At 50.4% G+C, this 20,000-nt stretch overlaps 1 protein-coding gene across 1 annotated transcript in view; it reads left to right on the top strand.

Annotated features, from left to right (window-relative positions):
* Nucleotides 1-20,000, top strand: part of akap6 (A kinase (PRKA) anchor protein 6) — a gene marked incomplete at both ends in the record, with an annotated part of 27,969 nt that overhangs the window by 2,021 nt on the left and 5,948 nt on the right. The window contains 9 exons of the mRNA XM_084482175.1: nt 1,639-1,699; nt 4,641-4,750; nt 7,276-7,417; nt 8,404-9,033; nt 9,507-9,752; nt 10,012-10,122; nt 10,270-10,386; nt 10,578-10,826; nt 17,765-17,887. Of these exons, the coding sequence (XP_084338301.1) occupies nt 1,639-1,699; nt 4,641-4,750; nt 7,276-7,417; nt 8,404-9,033; nt 9,507-9,752; nt 10,012-10,122; nt 10,270-10,386; nt 10,578-10,826; nt 17,765-17,887 (1,789 nt within the window). The remainder of the gene's footprint in view (nt 1-1,638; nt 1,700-4,640; nt 4,751-7,275; nt 7,418-8,403; nt 9,034-9,506; nt 9,753-10,011; nt 10,123-10,269; nt 10,387-10,577; nt 10,827-17,764; nt 17,888-20,000) is intronic.

Below are 20,000 nucleotides of genomic sequence, written 5' to 3'. Positions count from 1 at the left end.
TACAGTTAACGTTAAACCTAACTCACTGATACATGTATACACTGTATATATACACCATGTCATCGAAGAGAGGGAGAGAGAGAGAGAGGGAGAGAGAGAGAGAGAGAGAGAGAGAGAGAAACTGACTGATGTGTGTGTGTGTGTGTGTGTGTGTGTGTGTGTCGGATCAAGGTGAATGTGATCTGTGTTGTCAAGTTCATCTTCATTCAAAGTGCAGGGAGCTTTATTTAAACTTGATTTCCCAGCTGTCGAAGAACATTCCTTCTCCATGACCTCACATCCTGCCACACCCAGTCACCATGGATACACAGGGATGGGTTAGAAGAAAGGGAGGAAAGAGAGGGGGACAGATTGGGATGTTGTGAGGAATACACACACACACACACACACACACACACACACACACACACACACACACACACACACACACACGAACACACAGAGATATATATCTGTGCATATTTTAATCGTTGTATATTTTATTTGTATTAGTTTGTGTTTATGCGTGCATGGCGTGTGCGTGCATGTGTGCGTGCGTGCGTGCGTGTGTGCGTGCTTGTGTAATACTGAAGTGGTACTCCTTGATAAACTATCCACAGTAGAGTAACTTATTATATTCTTCATAAGGTTAAAAATTATTATTATTATTCAGTGGGGAATACCTTATCCAGCGTTAGTTTAATAATAGATGTATGTACATACAGTACCGGTACTAGTGGTAGTACTGGTACTAGTAGTAGTAACGGTACTGCTAGTAGTAGCCGAGCCTAGCCGTGGCCCCCGCGGGGCCTCTCAGCCTGCCAGGGGCCCAGAACGCAGCTGGTCTACAGAGGGGTCTATTCAACAGGAAGCACACTTTGATCCGGGAAGAGTCTTTGTTCTCCCTAACGTCAGAGCCTCGCTGGGATCAGGCAGAGTATTATGGGATGGGCGGCTGTGTGATGTATCAGGGAGACGTGTGAAGGACTCTGGACTCTCTGGGGGCGGAGGGCCGCCCGTGGAAACACATAGGAGACTGACTGGACGGAGTTATACTGAACACTCTGGAAGATACACTGAATACTAACTGATACACGCACACGCACGCACACACACACACACACACACACTCCAGCCTCTCTGTCTCTCTCCCCCCACTCTCTCTCTCTGTCGCTGCTGTCTCTCTCTCTCTCTCTCTCTCTCTCTCCCTCTCTGTCACTGTCTCTCTCTCCCCTCTTTATCCCCTCCCTTCCCCCTCTCTCTCCCCCCCTCTCTCTCCCCCTCTCTCTCCCCCCTCTCTCTCCCTCTCTCTTCACAGCTGCTGTTCTGGCGACTGAGTGGGAAAGTGTGTGCGTGTGCGTGTGTGTTTGTGTGTGTGTGTTTGTGTGTGTGTGTGTGTGTGTGTGAGAGAGAGAGAGAGAGAGAGAGTGTAGTTGGTTAACACGTGGGTAAGGTCAGTCCTAAAATAGTACCCAACTGTTGTGCCACCTTCCCCCACCCCAGCACACACACACACACACACACACACACACACACACACACACACGCCCTGTCAGCCTGCCACATGGTGCCAGTGTGTGTGGGGACGCAGGAGGAGTAGACCCCTCTCGTTCCTCTGCTATGGAAACGACTGCAGAATGACTCCTTATAATGGACATTATGGGATGTAACTCGACGCTGGGACTCTGATGGTGGGCTGGGATCTGGGTCTGTGTCCACAGTAAGTCACCATGTGAAGAACTCACTCCACTAATTAACACAAGCTAATGCTGGGGCGGCATTAGCTCAGGAGGTAGAGCGGGTTGGCCAGTAACCGCAAGGTTGTCGTGGTGTCCCTGAGCGAGACGCCCTCACCCTAATTGCTCCTGATGAGCTGGCTGTCGCCCTGCGTGGTCGGCTCCGCCGTCGGTGTGTGAATGTGTGCATGAATGGGTGAATGTCAGTCAACACTACACGTGAGGAACTAACAAACACTAACACAGTAATTCCATTAACATGGCATGAACCATGTGATGGACCAACACCAATCATTACCATGTGATGAACTAACACCACTGAGACAGTAAGTCATTAACATGTGATTAACTAACACCACTCACACAGACATTAACTTTAGATGAACTAACGCAGTAAGACATTAAAATGTGATGAACTAACACAAAGTCATTTACATGTGATGAACTAACACAGTAAGTCATTAACATGTGATGAACTCGCACAGTAAGTCATTAACATGTGATGAACTAACACAAAGTCATTTACATGTGATGAACTAACACAGTAAGTCATTAACATGTGATGAACTCACACAGTAAGTCATTAACATGTGATGAACTCACACAGTAAGTCATTAACATGTGATGAACTCGCACAGTAAGTCATTAACATGTGATGAACTCACACAGTAAGTCATTAACATGTGATGAACTAACACAGTAAGTCATTAACATGTGATGAACTCGCACAGTAAGTCATTAACATGTGATTAACTAACAGTCATTTACATGTGATGAACTCACACAGTAAGTCATTAAGATGTGATGAACTAACACAGAAAGTCATTAACATGTGATGAACTAACACAGTAAGTCATTAACATGTGATTAACTCACACAATAAGTCATTAACACGTGATGAACGAACAGGAACTGGGGTGAAGGGATGTCCTCATAAACGTGGCCATCATCAGGTCCTCAGAGAGCAGCTCAGAGCAGACCAGATCAGATCCCCAGAGGCTGCTGTGGACTAGACCACATCCAGCTCCCTTTCCCCATGAGAGTGGTCCTAGCGTTGTGATGCGTTGTGATGCACGAACCAGGGTGAGAAGAGACTTCTCTGAGTGAGGCGTCTTTGTGAAGGTTAGCTGTGTAGGTGGGGGGGGGGGGGGGGGGTGGGGGGGCTGTGTGTGAAGCCACAGACTCGATGCTTTGATGTCAGCGGGACATTGTGATTGGATTTGACGTTGCAGTCCATTTAGAGTGAATTAGTGTCAACTGTGTGTGTGTGTGTGTGTGTGTGTGATGTGGATATTAGCGCTCATCTGCAGGTCTTATATACAGTCAGTAATACTGACAGACACTCTCTCACATACACGCACGCACACACACGCACGCACACACACACTGCTCTTCTCAAACCACCATGAAATACGTCCCAATGTCCTTCGACCACTTGAATAATTCCCCCCATGGTGCAGCCTGATCCAGAGTCCACGGGGTCCTCTTCAGCTCTGCGGTTGTGTGTGTGCAAGGCCTGGTGAGGTTGATGGATGTGAATACGCTGGTCTGAGACCTGTGTGTGTATGCAGATGTGTGTGTGTGTGTGTGTGTGTGTGTGTGTGTGTGTGTTCTGCAGTGATGATGGTCCAATCCTGGATTGAAGAGTAAACCAGGCTCTGGAACTCTTAACACAGGTCACCTTGAGAGACTTCTACTCTTGTATATGATTTACTTATATGTTTGCAGTACTCAGATGTTTTGTCATGCCAGTAAAGCAATAGAACTTGAACTGAAGGTAGCCTGTTGGCGGTTGAGCAGGCTCAGGCCTGCTAACAGACTCAGACCATCTGACCACAGGCTCAGGCTCTTGCTAACAGACTCAGACCATCTGACCACAGGCTCAGGCCTGCTAACAGACTCAGACCATCTGACCACAGCTCAGGCCTGCTAACAGACTCAGACCATCTGACCACAGGCTCAGGCCTGCTAACAGACTCAGACCATCTGACCACAGGCTCAGGCCTGCTAACAGACTCAGACCATCTGACCACAGGCTCAGGCCTGCTAACAGACTCAGACCATCTGACCACAGCTCAGGCCTGCTAACAGACTCAGACCATCTGACCACAGGCTCAGGCCTGAGTTAGCAGAGCCAGGGTTACGCTGTTTGCTGTCCAACTGGCCGGTATATCTGACCTACATTCCTGCGTGCTTGGGCCGGTTATATTCAGGGTGCAGGGAGCCTGAGGTGCCAAGACGTGTGTGTGTGTTGTTAGGGATGATGTTGCCATGGTTACAGAACCATAGCACGGCTCACACGTTGGCCATTGGTTCAAATTGAAAAAAAAGTAACTAAAAACTAACTAATAAAGTGCCATTTATTTAACTGTGAACTATCCCATATTTGTCTGTCTGTCTGTCTGTCGCGTGTCTGTCTGTCTACTGGATGTTTCAGTGTCAGGGTAACACTGTGTGTCTGTCTGTCTGTCTGTCTGTCTGCTGGTTTACTCCTCAATGTCAGGGTAACACTTGTGTGTATTTGTTTGGATTCCAAAAGTACAAAGTGTTCCTTGAGGAAGTGATTCATACTTTAAAACAGGAAAACGGGAAACGGAACCTCTTGTAGTACTTCCTTGAGATATTTTTATGGAAGTCTTCTGTGAGTTAATGTGATAGCAGCTGATGTGGTGGTAATGCTAACGCTAGCCAGGCTTTGGTACAGTAGTGGGATAGCAGCTGATGTGGTGCTAATGCTAACGCTAGCCAGGCTTTGGTACAGTAGTGGGATAGCAGATGATGTGGTGCTAATGCTAACGCTAGCCAGGCTTTGGTACAGTTGTCTGCTGTTTATTATTATGAGACATTTGTACTTAAAATCTGATCCTTTTTCACCCTGTGTGTGTGTGTGTGTGTGTGTGTGTGTGTGGTTGTGTGTGTGTTTAGGACATCTGTGAGGACATCTCGGACCATGTGGAGCAGATCCACGCTCTCCTGGAGACGGAGTTCTCTCTGAAGCTGCTGTCCTACTCCGTCAACATCATAGTAGACATCAGGTAGAACCCAGTAGAGCCTCCTACTCCGTCAACATCATAGTAGATATCAGTAGAACCTCCTACTGCATCAACATGATAGTAGACATCAGTAGTAGAATAAGAGTAGTAGAGCACAGGAGAACACAGCAGAACATAATGGAACACAATATATCAGAATAAGATTATATCATGATAGATACTACAGGGAACTATCAAAGACTTTACTACAGCCGTTTCTCAATACCAAGTACGCAGACTACGTTCTCGCGGACTTGGAAGTACGTACTTGGCAAGTCCAGACTTTCAAGTACAGACTTCCGAGAACGCGAGTACGCACCTGCAATTGGAACAGCAGCGGACTCGATGATGCATTCTGGGATATTTAACGGTCCCAAGTCCACACGAGTCACCGCCGATGCATCCTCGGTAGAACGGCCTCATCGAGAACACATCGAGAACACTTCCGGGTTTTACGACAGTACTCGCGTACTCGCATACTTGGAATTGGAACAGTGCTTGGGCCACCACTGATGACGTTTACCGAGAACGCAAGTACACGAGTACGCACGAGAACGCAAATTGAGAAACGGCTTGTATAATAAAACATAATAGAATAGAGAATGTGTGTAGTGTGTAGTGGTGACTGGTGAACAATCAAAGGATTTACTACATTACCCATAACGCTTTGCCGGCGGAATTGCAGTTTATTGAAAGTGATTCATGTTTATCCCATTTGTTTAAAGTTGTTAGCATATATTTGAATATATATATATATATGTCATATATTTGAAACTAAATTATTGTTTTATTTACAATATATAATTTAATGTGTATAATCACATTCATAAAAACACCGTCTGTTGTCAAATTAAATACAGTGCGCACTCAGACAAGTACATAGCTTAAGTTCTGTGAATAAACTTGATTATGTAAAATGTCCTGTTAACGTATTCAATATTCATGGTTTTGTTGTTGTATCAAAACAACTTTGTTTATTTTGGATTTGGTTCAAAGACGACATTAATGAATTTGATGATAACTGTTTTCCCATACCGATATTAATCTATGTGGATGAGAGGCTGGTGTTTCAAGACACCGACAGACCATAATACACTGTCTGTGGGCTGCATGCTGATGACAACACTTGTAGAAGTCATCAGGCTAAGGGAGATCGTGTCTCCTCCGCTAGAGGACAGAGATCACAACATGATGTGGTCTGGTCTGGTCTGACCCTGTCTTGTCTGGTCTGTCCTGGTCCGTTCTGGTCTGTTCTGGTCTGGTCCAGTCTGGTCTTGTCTGGTCTGTCCTGGTCCGTTCTGGTCCGTTCTGGTCTGGTCCGGTCTGGTCTGTCCTGGTCCGTTCTGGTCCGTTCTGGTCTGGTCCGGTCTGGTCTGTTCTGGTCCGGCCTGGTCTAGTCTGACCCTGTCCGGTCTGGTCTGTTCTGGTCCGGCCTGGTGTAGTCTGACCCGGTCTAGTCTGGTTAAACTCATAAACTGGGGCCACAATTTTTTAAGTCTGAAACGATTACAGAAAGAGTGAGCCTCTTAGGCTAACTACTCATTTTGTAGTCACACACTTCAGAAGTACACAAAAGTGGAACACAAATCTTAACGACGGAGAACCGACTTACAGTGTTGCAGTGCGCAACGATCTTCATGGATTCAAAGCACAAATGTTGAGGAATGTTATGAAAGTGTCCTGGTTCCTCAGGGCCCTGTGCCAACACACACTTTTCATTGGTTGTCGGAAATTCCCCTGTCGGAAGACTAGCCCCGATAAATTCCACTTTGAATCTGGACCAGGCCTACTGGGGCCGTGTCAGGAGAGACCGGGACTACGGGTCTGACTCGACTGCGCGTCACTGCAGCATCGGATTCTGGAATATGCCAGACTTCACCCATGTGGCCCCCCCCCTGCCTTAGTCTAACCTGGTCTGGTCTGATGGGGTCTACACAGAGGGCTAGGTCTCACCAGGTCTGGTCTGGTGTAGTTGGAGGTCTCACCAGGTCTGGTCTGGTGTAGTTGGAGGTCTGACCAGGTCTGGTCTGGTGTAGTTGGAGGTCTCACCAGGTCTGGTCTGGTGTAGTTGGAGGTCTCACCAGGTCTGGTCTGGTGTAGTTGGAGGTCTGACCAGGTCTGGTCTGGTGTAGTTGGAGGTCTCACCAGGTCTGGTCTGGTGTAGTTGGAGGTCTGACCTGCTGTGGTCTGGTGTAGTTGGAGGTCTCACCAGGTCTGGTCTGGTGTAGTTGGAGGTCTGACCTGCTGTGGTCTGGTGTAGTTGGAGGTCTCACCAGGTCTGGTCTGGTGTAGTTGGAGGTCTGACCTGCTGTGGTCTGGTGTAGTTGGAGGTCTCACCAGGTCTGGTCTGGTGTAGTTGGAGGTCTCACCAGGTCTGGTCTGGTGTAGTTGGAGGTGTAACCTGCTGTGGTCTGGTGTAGTTGGAGGTCTAGGTCTAACGTGCTGTGGTCTGGTCTCTCTCTGGTCTCTCTCTGGTCTCTCTCTGGTCTCTCCCTGGTCTCTCTCTGGTCTCTCGCTCTGTTTCTCAGGTCGGTCCAACTCCTGTGGCACCAGCTGCGGGTGTCAGTGCTGGTCCTGAAGGAGCGTCTCCTCCAGGGGCTCCAGGACTCCAACGGCAACTTCACCAGACAGACGGACATCCTGCAGGCCTTCAGCCAGGACCAGGACCAGGTACACACACACACACACACACACACACACACACTCACCCTGGACCAGGACCAGGACCAGGTACACACACACACACACACACACACACCCTGGACCAGGACCAGGACCAGGTACACACACACACACACACACACACACACACACACACAGGACCAGAACCAGGACCAGGTACACACACACACACACACACACACACCCTGGACCAGGACCAGGACCAGGTACACACACACACACACACAAACACACACACAGGACCAGAACCAGGACCAGGTACACACACACACACACACACACACACCCTGGACCAGGACCAGGACCAGGTACACACACACACACACACACACAAACACACACACAGGACCAGAACCAGGTACATACACACACACACACACACACACACACACACACACACACACACACACCCTGGACCAGGACCAGGTACACACACACACACACACACACACCCTGGACCAGGACCAGGTACACACACACACACACACACACACCCTGGACCAGGACCAGGTACACACACACACACACACACACACACACACACACACACACACACACCCTGGACCAGGACCAGGTACACACACACACACACACACACACACACTCACCCTGGACCAGGACCAGGACCAGGTACACACACACACACACACACACACACTCACCCTGGACCAGGACCAGGTACACACACACACACACACACACACACATAGGACCAGAACCAGGTACACACACACACACACACACACACACACACACACACACACACACACACACACACACACACACACACACACCTGGACCAGGACCAGGACCAGGTACACACACACACACACAAACACACACACAGGACCAGAACCAGGTACACACACACACACACACACACACACACACACACACACACACACACCCTGGACCAGGACCAGGACCAGGTACACACACTCCTGCTCATGCTGCTCCCCCCCCCCCCCCCGCAGACCCGAGTGGACGAGCTGACGGAGGTGGACGACTGCGGCCGTCTGACCATCCGCTGCAGCCAGGACTACTTCTCCCTGGACTGCGGCATCACCGCCTTTGAGCTCAGCGACTACAGCCCCGGGGACGGCCCCCAGACCCAGGACCCCCGCCGCCACCTCCTCCAGGACACCATCCCGGACCAACCGGACCCCGCAGAGACCCCGCAGACCCACGTCATCCAGCTGGAAACACCGTCCAGCCGTCCAGAGCCCGCACCCACCCGCTCATCAGACCCCGCCGCCGCCCCCAGCGCTCCCAGCAGGCACCGCGGTATGTTCCACCAGAGCGAGTCGTCGGCGTCCAAGCGTCCCCTTCTGGGAGAAGAAGGAGGAGGAGGAGGAGGAGGAGGAGGAGCAGCGTCGCCCACCCAGCCGTCGCTGGCTAAGAGAGCGGCCCTGGTCCCAGGCCCCAGCCCAGGGGCGGCGGAGGGTCCAGGCAGGCGTCCCCCCACCACCACCGGCCCGCCGCCCAGCCTCCTCTCCCAGGGGGAGGAGGGCCTGAGGCGGATCTCTCTGCTGGACTCCGGCCAGAGCTCCAGGTTCTGGCTGGAGCTGGACTCAGTCTACCCGGAGCCCACCGCCCACCCGCAGGTGACCCTCACTCACCCTTACTCTGTTCACTCCCTCACTCCCTCCCTCAAACACTCACTCACTCACTCTAGTCATTTACTCCCTCGCTACTGACTCCTGATGGATGTTGTCTGTGTGCTCCTCTCCTTTCGTACTCCCCCTCTACTTCCTCTTACTCCTCATTCATTGGTCTGTGTGCTCCTCTTCTCTTGCTCCCCCTCTACTGACTCCTCATTCCGCGGTCTGTGTGCTCCTCTTCTGCCACCAGACGCGTCATGCAGGGCTGTCGTTTAATAAGGAACGTGTTCCAGCTTCCTCTTCTGTGTTTAAACAAGGGCCGAGTACACAGGAAGCTGTCCTGACTCAGAGTGGCGGTGTTATGTCAGAACAGTGTGTCCTTTAGAGGGCTAGGGGCCTATCAGGTGGTGAGGCCATTTGAGACCTGAACCGGACCGATTGCGCTGACTGGACCCCCTTGTTCTCCTGACCTCCAGACCCCTGGAGAAGCTGAAGGGAGCCGCCAGTCCCCCCAGAGGCCCTCCCTACCCGCCCAGAGACCACCATCATCTCAGGGCCGCTTGGAGACCCCCCCGCCCAGCAGGGGAGAGTCTGACTCCCCCGTGCCCTCCCCCGGCAGGGAGGCCCTCTCCTCCTCCTCCTCCGACATGGAGGCCTCTGGAGAGGAGTCGGACCCCCGAGCTCCTTGTGCCAGGCTGACCACTCGGCGCCCCGGCCAACAGGTAAAGGCACTACAAGAACCAGACACTGTTCTCAGCTGGTCGGTGTAGTCTCTCCTTCTCCTCGCTCTCCTCTCCTCTCTCCTCTGTCCCTCCTGGCTTTTCCTCTCCGCCCCTATCCTTTCTCCTCTCTCCTCCTCCTGGCTTCTCCTCTCTCCTCTCACTTCTCCTCCTCCTCCTCATCTCGCCCCTCTCCTCCTCCTCCTCCTTCTCAATCATCTCCCCTCTCCTCCTCCTCCTCCTCCTCCTCCTCCTCTCCCAGGGGAAGGATCACTGGTTTGGTTCGGAGGAGTTCCTGGCTCTGCCTGACCAGCTGAGACACACGGAGCTGCTGGCCATCAACCTGGAGAGTCTGACCAAAGTCCTCCCACTGGTCAGTCATCGTTCACCTTACCCCTCTCCACCTGTCCACCTCTCCACCTTGTCCACCTCTCCACCTGTTCACCAGTTCACCAGTTCACCTGTGCTGTGTCTCTAATGTGACCCGTGTTGAAGCCCTCGTCCGTCTGTCTGTCTCCAGAGGTCTGGCTGTGATCTGGACCAGCGAGGTCTGCAGGACATCGATGACTGGGACCTGAGTGAGGTCTCCCCGGAGTGCTACCTCCACCAGGAGGACACGACTTACCCCGTAATACAGGCAATACATAGCTACTGTAATACGCTGTAATACAGAGCATACTGTAATACATACTGTAATGCAGACCATACATACTGTAATACATACATACTGTAATACAGACAAAACATACTGTAATACATACATACTGTAATACAGACCATACATACTGTAATACCTACATTATTTTGATCATTTGATTTCCTCATCAGGAGTCGAGGCATCACCACTTCAACATCGGCCGCCTTAGCCCCTCCTCCTCCAGCGACGTCCCTCCCTCATTGGACGACAGCATTGAGTCCGGCCCCCTGAGCGAGCTGCTCTCCGAAGAGGACGAGGGGCGGAGCTCTGGGTCGGTGGCGCCGGCGCCCCCGGTGGGCGGCCAGGGGACCACGGCCCTCGTCTCTCAGCTGCTGGAGGGCATCCAGAACCACGACCCCCACATCCTGAGGAAGATAGAGGTGGGAACAGACTGTCTCTCTTTACCGTCTGTTTTACTGTGTGTTATCTCTCCCTTTACCGTCTGTTGTCTGTTTACCAGTGGCGGCTGGTGGTAAAAATTGTTGGTGGGGCGCAGTAATAAAAAATATATATATTTGGTAGATTTGATTTCCTGTATTCTGGTGCATTTTGGAGATGGCCACTACCTATTACCTACTACCTACTATTCATTCAGATTCATAGCCTACATCCTGACTTGCAGGGCCTGGGCAAGCCTACCCATTGTTGTTATTATGATATTGAGGCAAATCATGATCACTGTCCTATAGCGTCCATTATTGTGTCTCAATGGCTGTTTCAAATGCAGTTAGAAATGTGGGACAGTTGCTTATTATTTATATGCTACAGGCCGAAAGACTAAATTAATATGTAACTTACTTGCTGCTTTTAAGTATAACATTGCTTGGGGAGTCCAATTCCTCCACTGAAATGGGTGGAAAGTGCTTTTACAACTCTCTGCTAGCTAGCGATCCATCTCTTCTCTGCTGTAGTTGTGTTGCGCGAGTGTTGCTGAGGGAGGTAGCCTATTTGATTGATTCGCTGAATTGTCCAATCGTGTGGTGATAAAAAAAACAGAAAAGCCATACCATTGGCCTGGGGCGCACACTGCTGCGACCCGAGGGCGATTTGTTTTTGCGCCAATGAAAAGCCGGCTCTGCTTGATAGACAGCAAAAAGTTTGCGAGCTTACGTTGACTTCAACTTGGCCGGCGCCCCTGACCTGAAGGAGGGCTTTATTTCGAATGACCAATAACTAGCCTAGCCCAAATCATTGACGTTCAGACGCGTTTAAATGGTTGCTGGCAGTTGCAAGTACGGTCTATCACACAATTAAACGAAGATAAACGCTATGTGTTTTTGTTGATTTATTTCGTATGTATAATATTTTATTCAAAGTTGGCAGATATATTCAAGTGAATATTTCACGGAGGGGCGGCGCCCTAGTGCCCTCTATTGACCAGCCGCCACTGCTCTTTACGTCTGTTATCTCTTTACCGTCTGTTGAAGTTAACATGCGCTGGTGCTGTCCTGGTCCAACAGCATGTTAGTTAACATGTTACTTAACATGTTAGTTACCATGCTAGTTACCAATGCGGTGGTGCTGTACCTCTGGTCCTTAACCATGTTAGTTAACATGTTAGTCAACATGCTGTGGTGCTGTACTCTTGAGTTCACCTCTCAGTCCTCTAACATGTTCCCACCGTATGGTGTAACTTAATCTGGGGGATCAGTGATGCTGCCGGCCATCTCATCGATCAGCTCTGTCTGAAAGGTCATGTTTGAGTGGCAGCCGTGTTATCGATCAGCCTTGAACCGATCCGTCATATCCGTGTCATATCGAATACGGAGAAATGTCAGGAGCCCTGGGACCGCGGCGCGCTACGTCCTGCTAACGTAGCTCCTCCAGTGCCCACACAGAGCAGCTAGGTCCTGCTAACGTAGCTCCTCCAGTGCCCACACAGAGCAGCTAGGTCCTGCTAACGTAGCTCCTCTAATGCCCACACAGAGCAGCTAGGTCCTGCTAACGTAGCTCCTCTAGTGCCCACACTGAGCAGCTAGGTCCTGCTAACGTAGCTCCTCTAATGCCCACACAGAGCAGCTAGGTCCTGCTAACGTAGCTCCTCTAATGCCCACACAGAGCAGCTAGGTCCTGCTAACGTAGCTCCTCTAATGCCCACACAGAGCAGCTAGGTCCTGCTAACGTAGCTCCTCTAGTGCCCACACAGAGCAGCTAGGTCCTGCTAACGTAGCTCCTCTAATGCCCACACAGAGCAGCTAGGTCCTGCTAACGTAGCTCCTCTAATGCCCACACAGAGCAGCTAGGTCCTGCTAACGTAGCTCCTCTAGTGCCCACACAGAGCAGCTAGGTCCTGCTAACGTAGCTCCTCTAGTGCCCACACAGAGCAGCTAGGTCCTGCTAACGTAGCTCCTCTAGTGCCCACACAGAGCAGCTAGGTCCTGCTAACGTAGCTCCTCTAATGCCCACACAGAGCAGCTAGGTCCTGCTAACGTAGCTCCTCTAATGCCCACACAGAGCAGCTAGGTCCTGCTAACGTAGCTCCTCTAATGCCCACACAGAGCAGCTAGGTCCTGCTAACGTAGCTCCTCTAATGCCCATGTTGCAGTGACTCTCTATCACAATCCACCTGTTACTGTTGTAGTGACTCTCTGACACCGTACACCTGTTACTGTTGCAGTGACTCTCTCTAACACCATAGATTATTCATTTGTCTTTATTCCTTTATATATATTATTCTCCAGTAAAGGCTCCATATATATTCCGAACCGTAAACTCCGGGCTAGCCGTAGCTCGCGGTTGGCAGCATGACCTTGTGTTTGTGTGTGTTTGACCTTGTAATCTGTGTGTGTGTGTGTGTGTGTGTGCATGCGTGCGTGCGTGTGTGTATGGGTGTGTGTGTGGGTGTATATTTCACCTTGTAGTTGCGTGTTTGTGTGAGAGTATTTGACCTTTAACGTGTGCGTGTGCTTGAGTCTCTGTTCTCTGTAGTTTGTGACTGTGTGTGTGTGTGTGTGTGTCTGTGCAGGTGTGTGTGTGTGTGTGTGTGTGTGTGTGTGTCTGCTTCTATCTCGAGAGAAGTGCTTTTGTCTCCTGGAGGCAGCGTGCTCTCGGAGAGGAATATTAAAAATGGAATCAAAGGATTCCTTATCTGTGCCGTGTTGTCACCTCCGACTACACCTTTTGTTAACGCGGCACCACCTCCTCTTCCTCCTCCTCCTCCTCCTCCTCCCTGCCCCTGTGTAATTAGCTGATTAGCTTGTTAATTAGCAGCATGTAATCATGGCCCTGAATGAGAAGCTTAATTGAGGAAGTGGGGGAGGAGGAGGGGGGGGGGGGGGGGGCGGGGGGAGAGGGGGGGGGAGGTGAGTGTGTTGGAGGGGATTTCATCCTCCCTCTCCCTGAGGAGTGATCCCTTCTCACTGAGCCCCCTGTCTTACAACACGCCTGCCCCCCCCCACCACCAGACAGGGAGCTGCCAGAGAGCTCTCTACTGGGACCTCCCCACAGGCTGGGGGGGCGGAGCCACAGGGGCGGCTGGAGGCGGGGCTAGGAGGCTCAGCCAGTGGAGGAGTTAGGGGGAGGGGCTAGAGGGTGGGTGTGTTGTGTTAGAGATTGTTTTGTTGTGTTAGAGTGTTTTGTTAGTGGTGTTAGGTTTGTGTTAAGAGTGTCAGGTTTGTGTTAGAGTGTCAGGTTTGTGCTAAGAGTGTTGTGTAAGAGTGTTTTGTTAGTGAATGTTGTGTTGTTATTGTTGTGTTAGAGTGTTGTGTTCGTGTTGTGTTAGACAGTGTTGTGTTTGGCCGTTATGTTACAGTAGCAGACAGAGCAGATGGTCCAGAGGTCGGAGGTCGTGTTCACATCATGTTAAAGCAGAGTTCATCTTAGTGTTGCTCTGTAAGGGAATGAGGCAGCCTCTTTACTTATGGCGCACTTCCACCGCAGGGTGCGGGTCGGTTCAGTCTGCAAAGGTGCGGCACGGGTCGCGTTTCCACCGCCAAAAGTGGGCGTGACCCGGACTGAGCCGCATTGAGCCGTTCTCGTCTCGCAGTACTCCTCCGTTGGGGTACTGAGACGCCTGAAAGTTTGAGCTACACACGCCGTCCGTTGATTGGTCGACAGAATCGTCACTTCCGTGCGACAGGGGGATAACAACAAACAAACACAGTACCCGCAAGGTATTTCTGGACAACGGCGAAAGCTTCGTTTATGGAAGAAAATGTTCATTCTTGGACGTGCTACCTTGTTTCTCTTTGTTCATTGTGCGTGTTCTTCTTTTTCCTTGGATTTATTAGCAGGCTACACTGTGTGGGGCTGCTATGAGATCACGATGCTTACGTAGCTGCCGTGGCTATCGCCGTTCGGCTTAAACCCCGCCCTACCATAAGGGTACTGGTGGCGGTGGAAACGCGAGCCGTAACCGAGCTGGGCTATACCGCACCCTCACTACTGGGCTGAGGCGTGCTGGGTCCGAAGCGTACCCGCTGGTGGAAATGCGCCATTAAAGACTAACGTCTTAAAGTTCAATTATTTACCAGCTTTTAAGAAAAAGCTCCCATGATGAGACCTAGCGGTGACTTCCCGTGGGTTTGTGTTTGTACTTCCTGGGCGGGACCAGGAAGTTGTAGTTGTAGAGTCTGCTTGTCCAATAGAGGGACATTTTGAAACCAACACAAGGAAATAATATGAATATGTATAAAGCCTCCGTGCTCGTGCTATTACAGACTGTCCAGGCTGCATGTGTGCGTGTGTGTGTATATATATATATGTGTGTGTGTGTGTGTATATATGGTTCTGTTTGTGTGTGTATGTGTGTGCCTGCGTGTGTGTGTGTGTGTGTGTGTGTGTGTGTGTGTGTGATTGATTACATTAGCATTGTGCGGCTTTGGAGATGTCTCGATCCCTACGGCAACAGACAGCTGGCAGTAGAAGGGGTCTCCCAGGGATCGTCCCAGGGGCCATCTCAGGGGCTGCCAAGCATGACAATAATACTCTCTCTCTATCTCTCTCTCTCTCTCTCTCTCTCTCTCTCTCTGTCTCTCTCTGTCTCTCTGTCACTCTCACTCTTTCTCTCACTCACACTCTCTCTCTGTCTCTGTCTCTCTATATCTATCTCTCCCGCTCTCTCTCTGGGTTAGTAGATAGACAGGGGCCAGGTTCCTGTATTGATGTTTACATCTTTTTCGGGTCATGGTTGTAATTAACATACTGCAGCCTGTAAAAGGCTTAGACACACACACACCACACATGCTTATACATATAGATTAGCCACTCCAGATTTCAGCGAGGTGTGACTGTACAAAGGTGAAATTATTTCCATCTCATACAGGAAATGCACCCCCCCCCCACACACACACACACACACACACACACACACACAGTTTCTGCTCCAGTGTGTATGCTGTTTGGTTTCCGTTAGCAACATGATCATAGTCCCTCTCAGTTGTTGGGGGAGAGTTGAGGGTATGTCACTGAAGCGTCCGACAAAGATGTTCTGAGGAGCAGGGAGAGAAAATACTTCTGATGCTACTAATAATAATACATATAAAACCATGGTGGACCTGTTGTTTCCCTGAGTGTTCCTCCTGCGAGCAGCAGGGGGCACTATCTCTCCAGTACAATACGAGTTGTTAGCGTCTTCGTCTCTCTTTCCTTAAATCAATCCTTTTACCACACTGTTCATCCGTCTCTGTCTGTTTATCACTCTGTCTCTCTGTCTGTCTGTCTGTCTGTCTGTCTGTCTATGGCTCTATCTGTCTGTCTATCTATCACTCTGCCCATTACTCTGTCTAACTCTCTGTCTGTCTGTCACTCTCTCTGTCTATCACTCTTGTCTGTCTGTCTGTATGTCTATCTATCTCTCTGCCTGTCTATTGCCCTGTCTGTCTGTCCATAACTCTGTCTTACTATCACTTAGGGTTAGTGTCAGGGTTAGGATTAGGGGTCAGGGTCAAGGTTATTGTTAGGGTTATGCCGCATTTCCACCGGCGGGTGCGGGTCGGTTCAGTCTGCAAAAGTGCAGCACAGGTCACGTTTCCACCGCCAAAAGTGGGCGTGATCCGGGCTGAGCCGTATTGAGCCGCACTCGTCTCGCAGTACTCCTCCGTTGGGGTAGTGAGACGCCTGAAAGGGTGCCGGCAAGTTCGAGCTACACACGCCATCCGTTGATTGGTCGACAGAATCGTCACTTCCGTGCGACAGGGGGATAATAATAAACAAAAACAGTACCCGCGAGGTATTTCTCGACAACGGCGAAAGCTTCGTTTATTGAAGAAAATGTTGCACAAAAGTTTGACGTCCTTCTTGTACGTGCTACCTTGTTGCTCTTTGTTCATTGTGCGCGTTCTTCTTTTTCCTTGGATTCATTAGCAGGCTACACTGTGTCGGGCTGCTATGAGGTCACGATGCTTACGTAGCTGCCGTGGCTATCGCCATCCGGCTTATACCCCGCTCTACCATAAGGGTACTGTTGGCGGGGGAAACGCAATCCGTAATTGAGGCTGGCTTTACACGACAACGCTCCCGGGTGAAACCGACAAAATATTTTATCAGATGTGCCTTTCGTTTAGATGGCGACAGCGTTTTCGGGGCTTAAAAACGCAAAAAAAATGAACCCACCCTCCAGAGTGGAAATCTTAAAAACGCTCCACCGTTGCGTTTCCGTCTCTCTCTTCCGTTTTAACAACGCAAAAGGTGTGCTCTGAGCTGCTGGCTCTCGTCCCGTACGTGTTTACGTCACATCCACGTGCAGTACAGGCAAACCACAACAAACATGTCGGATTTCACACACTTTTGCGTCACCGTATGCACACAGATTTATCCACCCAAAGACGCTCGTCTAAACGCGGAATGAAAAGTGGGAACGCAACGCCACTTTTGCGGCTTGCATTCAGATCGTTGTCGTGTAAAGCCAGCCTGAGCTGGGCTATACCGCACCCTCACTACTGGGCTGAGGCGTGCTGGGTCCAAAGCGTACCCGCTGGTGGAAAAGTGCATTAGTGGCAGCGTTAGGGTTAGTGTCAGGGTTAGGGTTAGTGTCAGGGTTAGGGTTAGGGGTAGTGTCAGGTTTAGGGTTGGTGTCAGGGTTAGGGTTAGTGTCAGGGTTAGGGTTAGTGTCAGGGTTAGGGTTAGGGTTGGTGTCAGGTTTAGGTTGGTGTCAGGGTTAGGGTTAGTGTCAGGGTTAGGCTCATAGGGTTATGGTCAGGTGTTAAATGTTCTGATGTATGTGCATAGCGTGTTTAATGTTCTGATGTATGTGCATAGCGTGTTTAATGTTCTGATGTATGTGCATAGCGTGTTTAATGTTCTGATGTATGTGCATAGCGTGTTTAATGTTCTGATGTATGTGCATAGCGTGTTAAGCTGACCTGTTCCTGTGTTTCAGGGCTTTGTGACGCGTCTGGACGTGTTCATCGATTGGCTGAAGGACGCGCTGCTCAGCACCGACAACTGGACCCCCCCCAGACACGACCTGGACCACCTGAGAGACTACCTGGACACACACCTGGTGGGACACGCACACGTATAGACACACACCTGAGAGACTACCTGGACACACACCTGGGGAGAGACACACACGTATAGACACACACCTGAGAGACTACCTGGACACACACCTGGGGAGAGACACACACGTATAGACACACACCTGAGAGACTACCTGGGGAGAGACACACACCTGGTGGGACACGCACACGTATAGACACACACCTGAGAGACTACCTGGACACACACCTGGGGAGAGACACACACGCATAGACACACACCTGAGAGACTACCTGGGGAGAGACACACACCTGGGGAGACACGCACACCTGGGGAGACACGCACACCTGGGGAGACACGCACACCTGGGGAGACACACCCCCCTATAGACACACACCTGAGAGACACACACATGTAGAGACACACACGCATGCATTAGCATGTTGGAGCGCTGCTGAATAAGGCTGTGCATTGCTCCAAGAAAAGTGTGTGTGGGTGTGTGTGTGTGTGTGTGTGTGTGTGTGTGTGTGTGAGGTATGTCTTCTAACTACATGTGTAGCTCTTTGTTTCTAGGAACCAGTGAGTCCTCGTTAGTTTAAATCCTAACGAGCACCGCTCTTAATTGGCTTAACTCACCTCGTTAAGTCACCACTGGAAGAAAACAAAACCTTCTAATAAGGCTTTGAACGCTGTGTTTACTACACACACCAGGGAGAGAGAGGGGGAGGGCGAGAGAGAGGGTCTGTGTGTGTTTGTGTCTGTGTGTGGGTACTGTTTCAGTGTGTTTGTTTGTGTGTGTGTGTGTGTGTGTGTGTGTGTGTGTGTGTGTGTGTGAGAGAGTGTGTTTGTCAGCATGTGTGTGAGTTGGTTTGTGTGTGTGTGTGTGTGTGAGTGGGTTTGTGTGTGAGTGGGTTTGTGTGTGTGTGTGTGTGTGTGTGTGTGAGTGGGTTTGTGTGTGAGTGGGTTTGTCTTTCTCTATTATTCACATTCACACACCTTTTCGCTCAAAAACACTCAAACACACACAAACCAACACACCCACCATACACACACACACACACACACACACACACACACACACTTACACACATGTAGACACACACATTCACCATACATAGAAACATACACATGGACACACACACACACACACACGCACACACACACAAACATAGACACACACACACACACACACACACACACACACACATAGGCACACAAACGCCATACATACACACACACACACACACACACACATTCTGACAGTGCTCTAGGGCTGAAATATTTGGTCTTAGCGTCCAGCTGGCTTGGATGTGTGTGTGTGTGTGTGTGTGTGTGTGTGTGTGTGTGTGTGTGCGTGTGTGTGTGTGTGTGTGTGAGTGTTGACTAGAGTGAATAAGCAGGTCTTTCCGGAACCCCTGGGAGATCAGTGAGGCGAGAGGGTGAAACACACACACACACACACACACACACACACACACACACACACACACACACACACACACACACACACACACATTGTGGCTGAGGTGGTTCTTTTGGCGCCAATGAAAGGCCTATTGATTGCCTGTGATGGGCAATCCACAGCTTTGAATTCATTAGAGAGAGAGCGAGAGAGAGAGAGAGAGAGAGAGAGAGAGAGAGAGAGAGAGGAAGTGCGTCTGGTGTTTAATATCAAGGATGTTGAACACAGAAGAGCGTCTCTCCCCCATCCCTCCCCCCTCATCTCTCTCCCCATCCCTCCCTCCTACCCCTCTCTCTCCCCCATCCCTCCCCCATCATCTCTATCTCCCCATCCCTCCTACCCCTCTCTCTCCCCATCCCTCCCCCCTCATCTCTCTCTCTCCCCCGTTCCCCTCCCCCCTATAGCTGTAGGTTTCCCTTACACTTTTCTCCTCTGTCTAAATGGAGACAATTTGATCAGCGTTATTACAAAGAGCCTTTGATCATATCACGTCTCATCTGCCTCTTCTGCTGTGTGTGTGTGCGTGTGTGTGTGTGTGTGTGTGTATGTGTGTGTTGAGATGCAAAAGCTCAATGTCAAGCCTCAATGTCAACTGATCTATCAGTGCGGCTCACCTTTTAGCGTGAGCTACTATGCTAATATCGGTATCATATCAGGTAGTCGGCGAGGCAGC

The sequence above is a fragment of the Micromesistius poutassou genome (assembly GCF_964030765.1).
Source record: "Micromesistius poutassou genome assembly, chromosome: 17".
NCBI lineage: Eukaryota > Metazoa > Chordata > Actinopteri > Gadiformes > Gadidae > Micromesistius > Micromesistius poutassou.
Note: the sequence above shows the minus strand (reverse complement) of the source record. Positions and strands in the feature narration are given on the sequence as shown.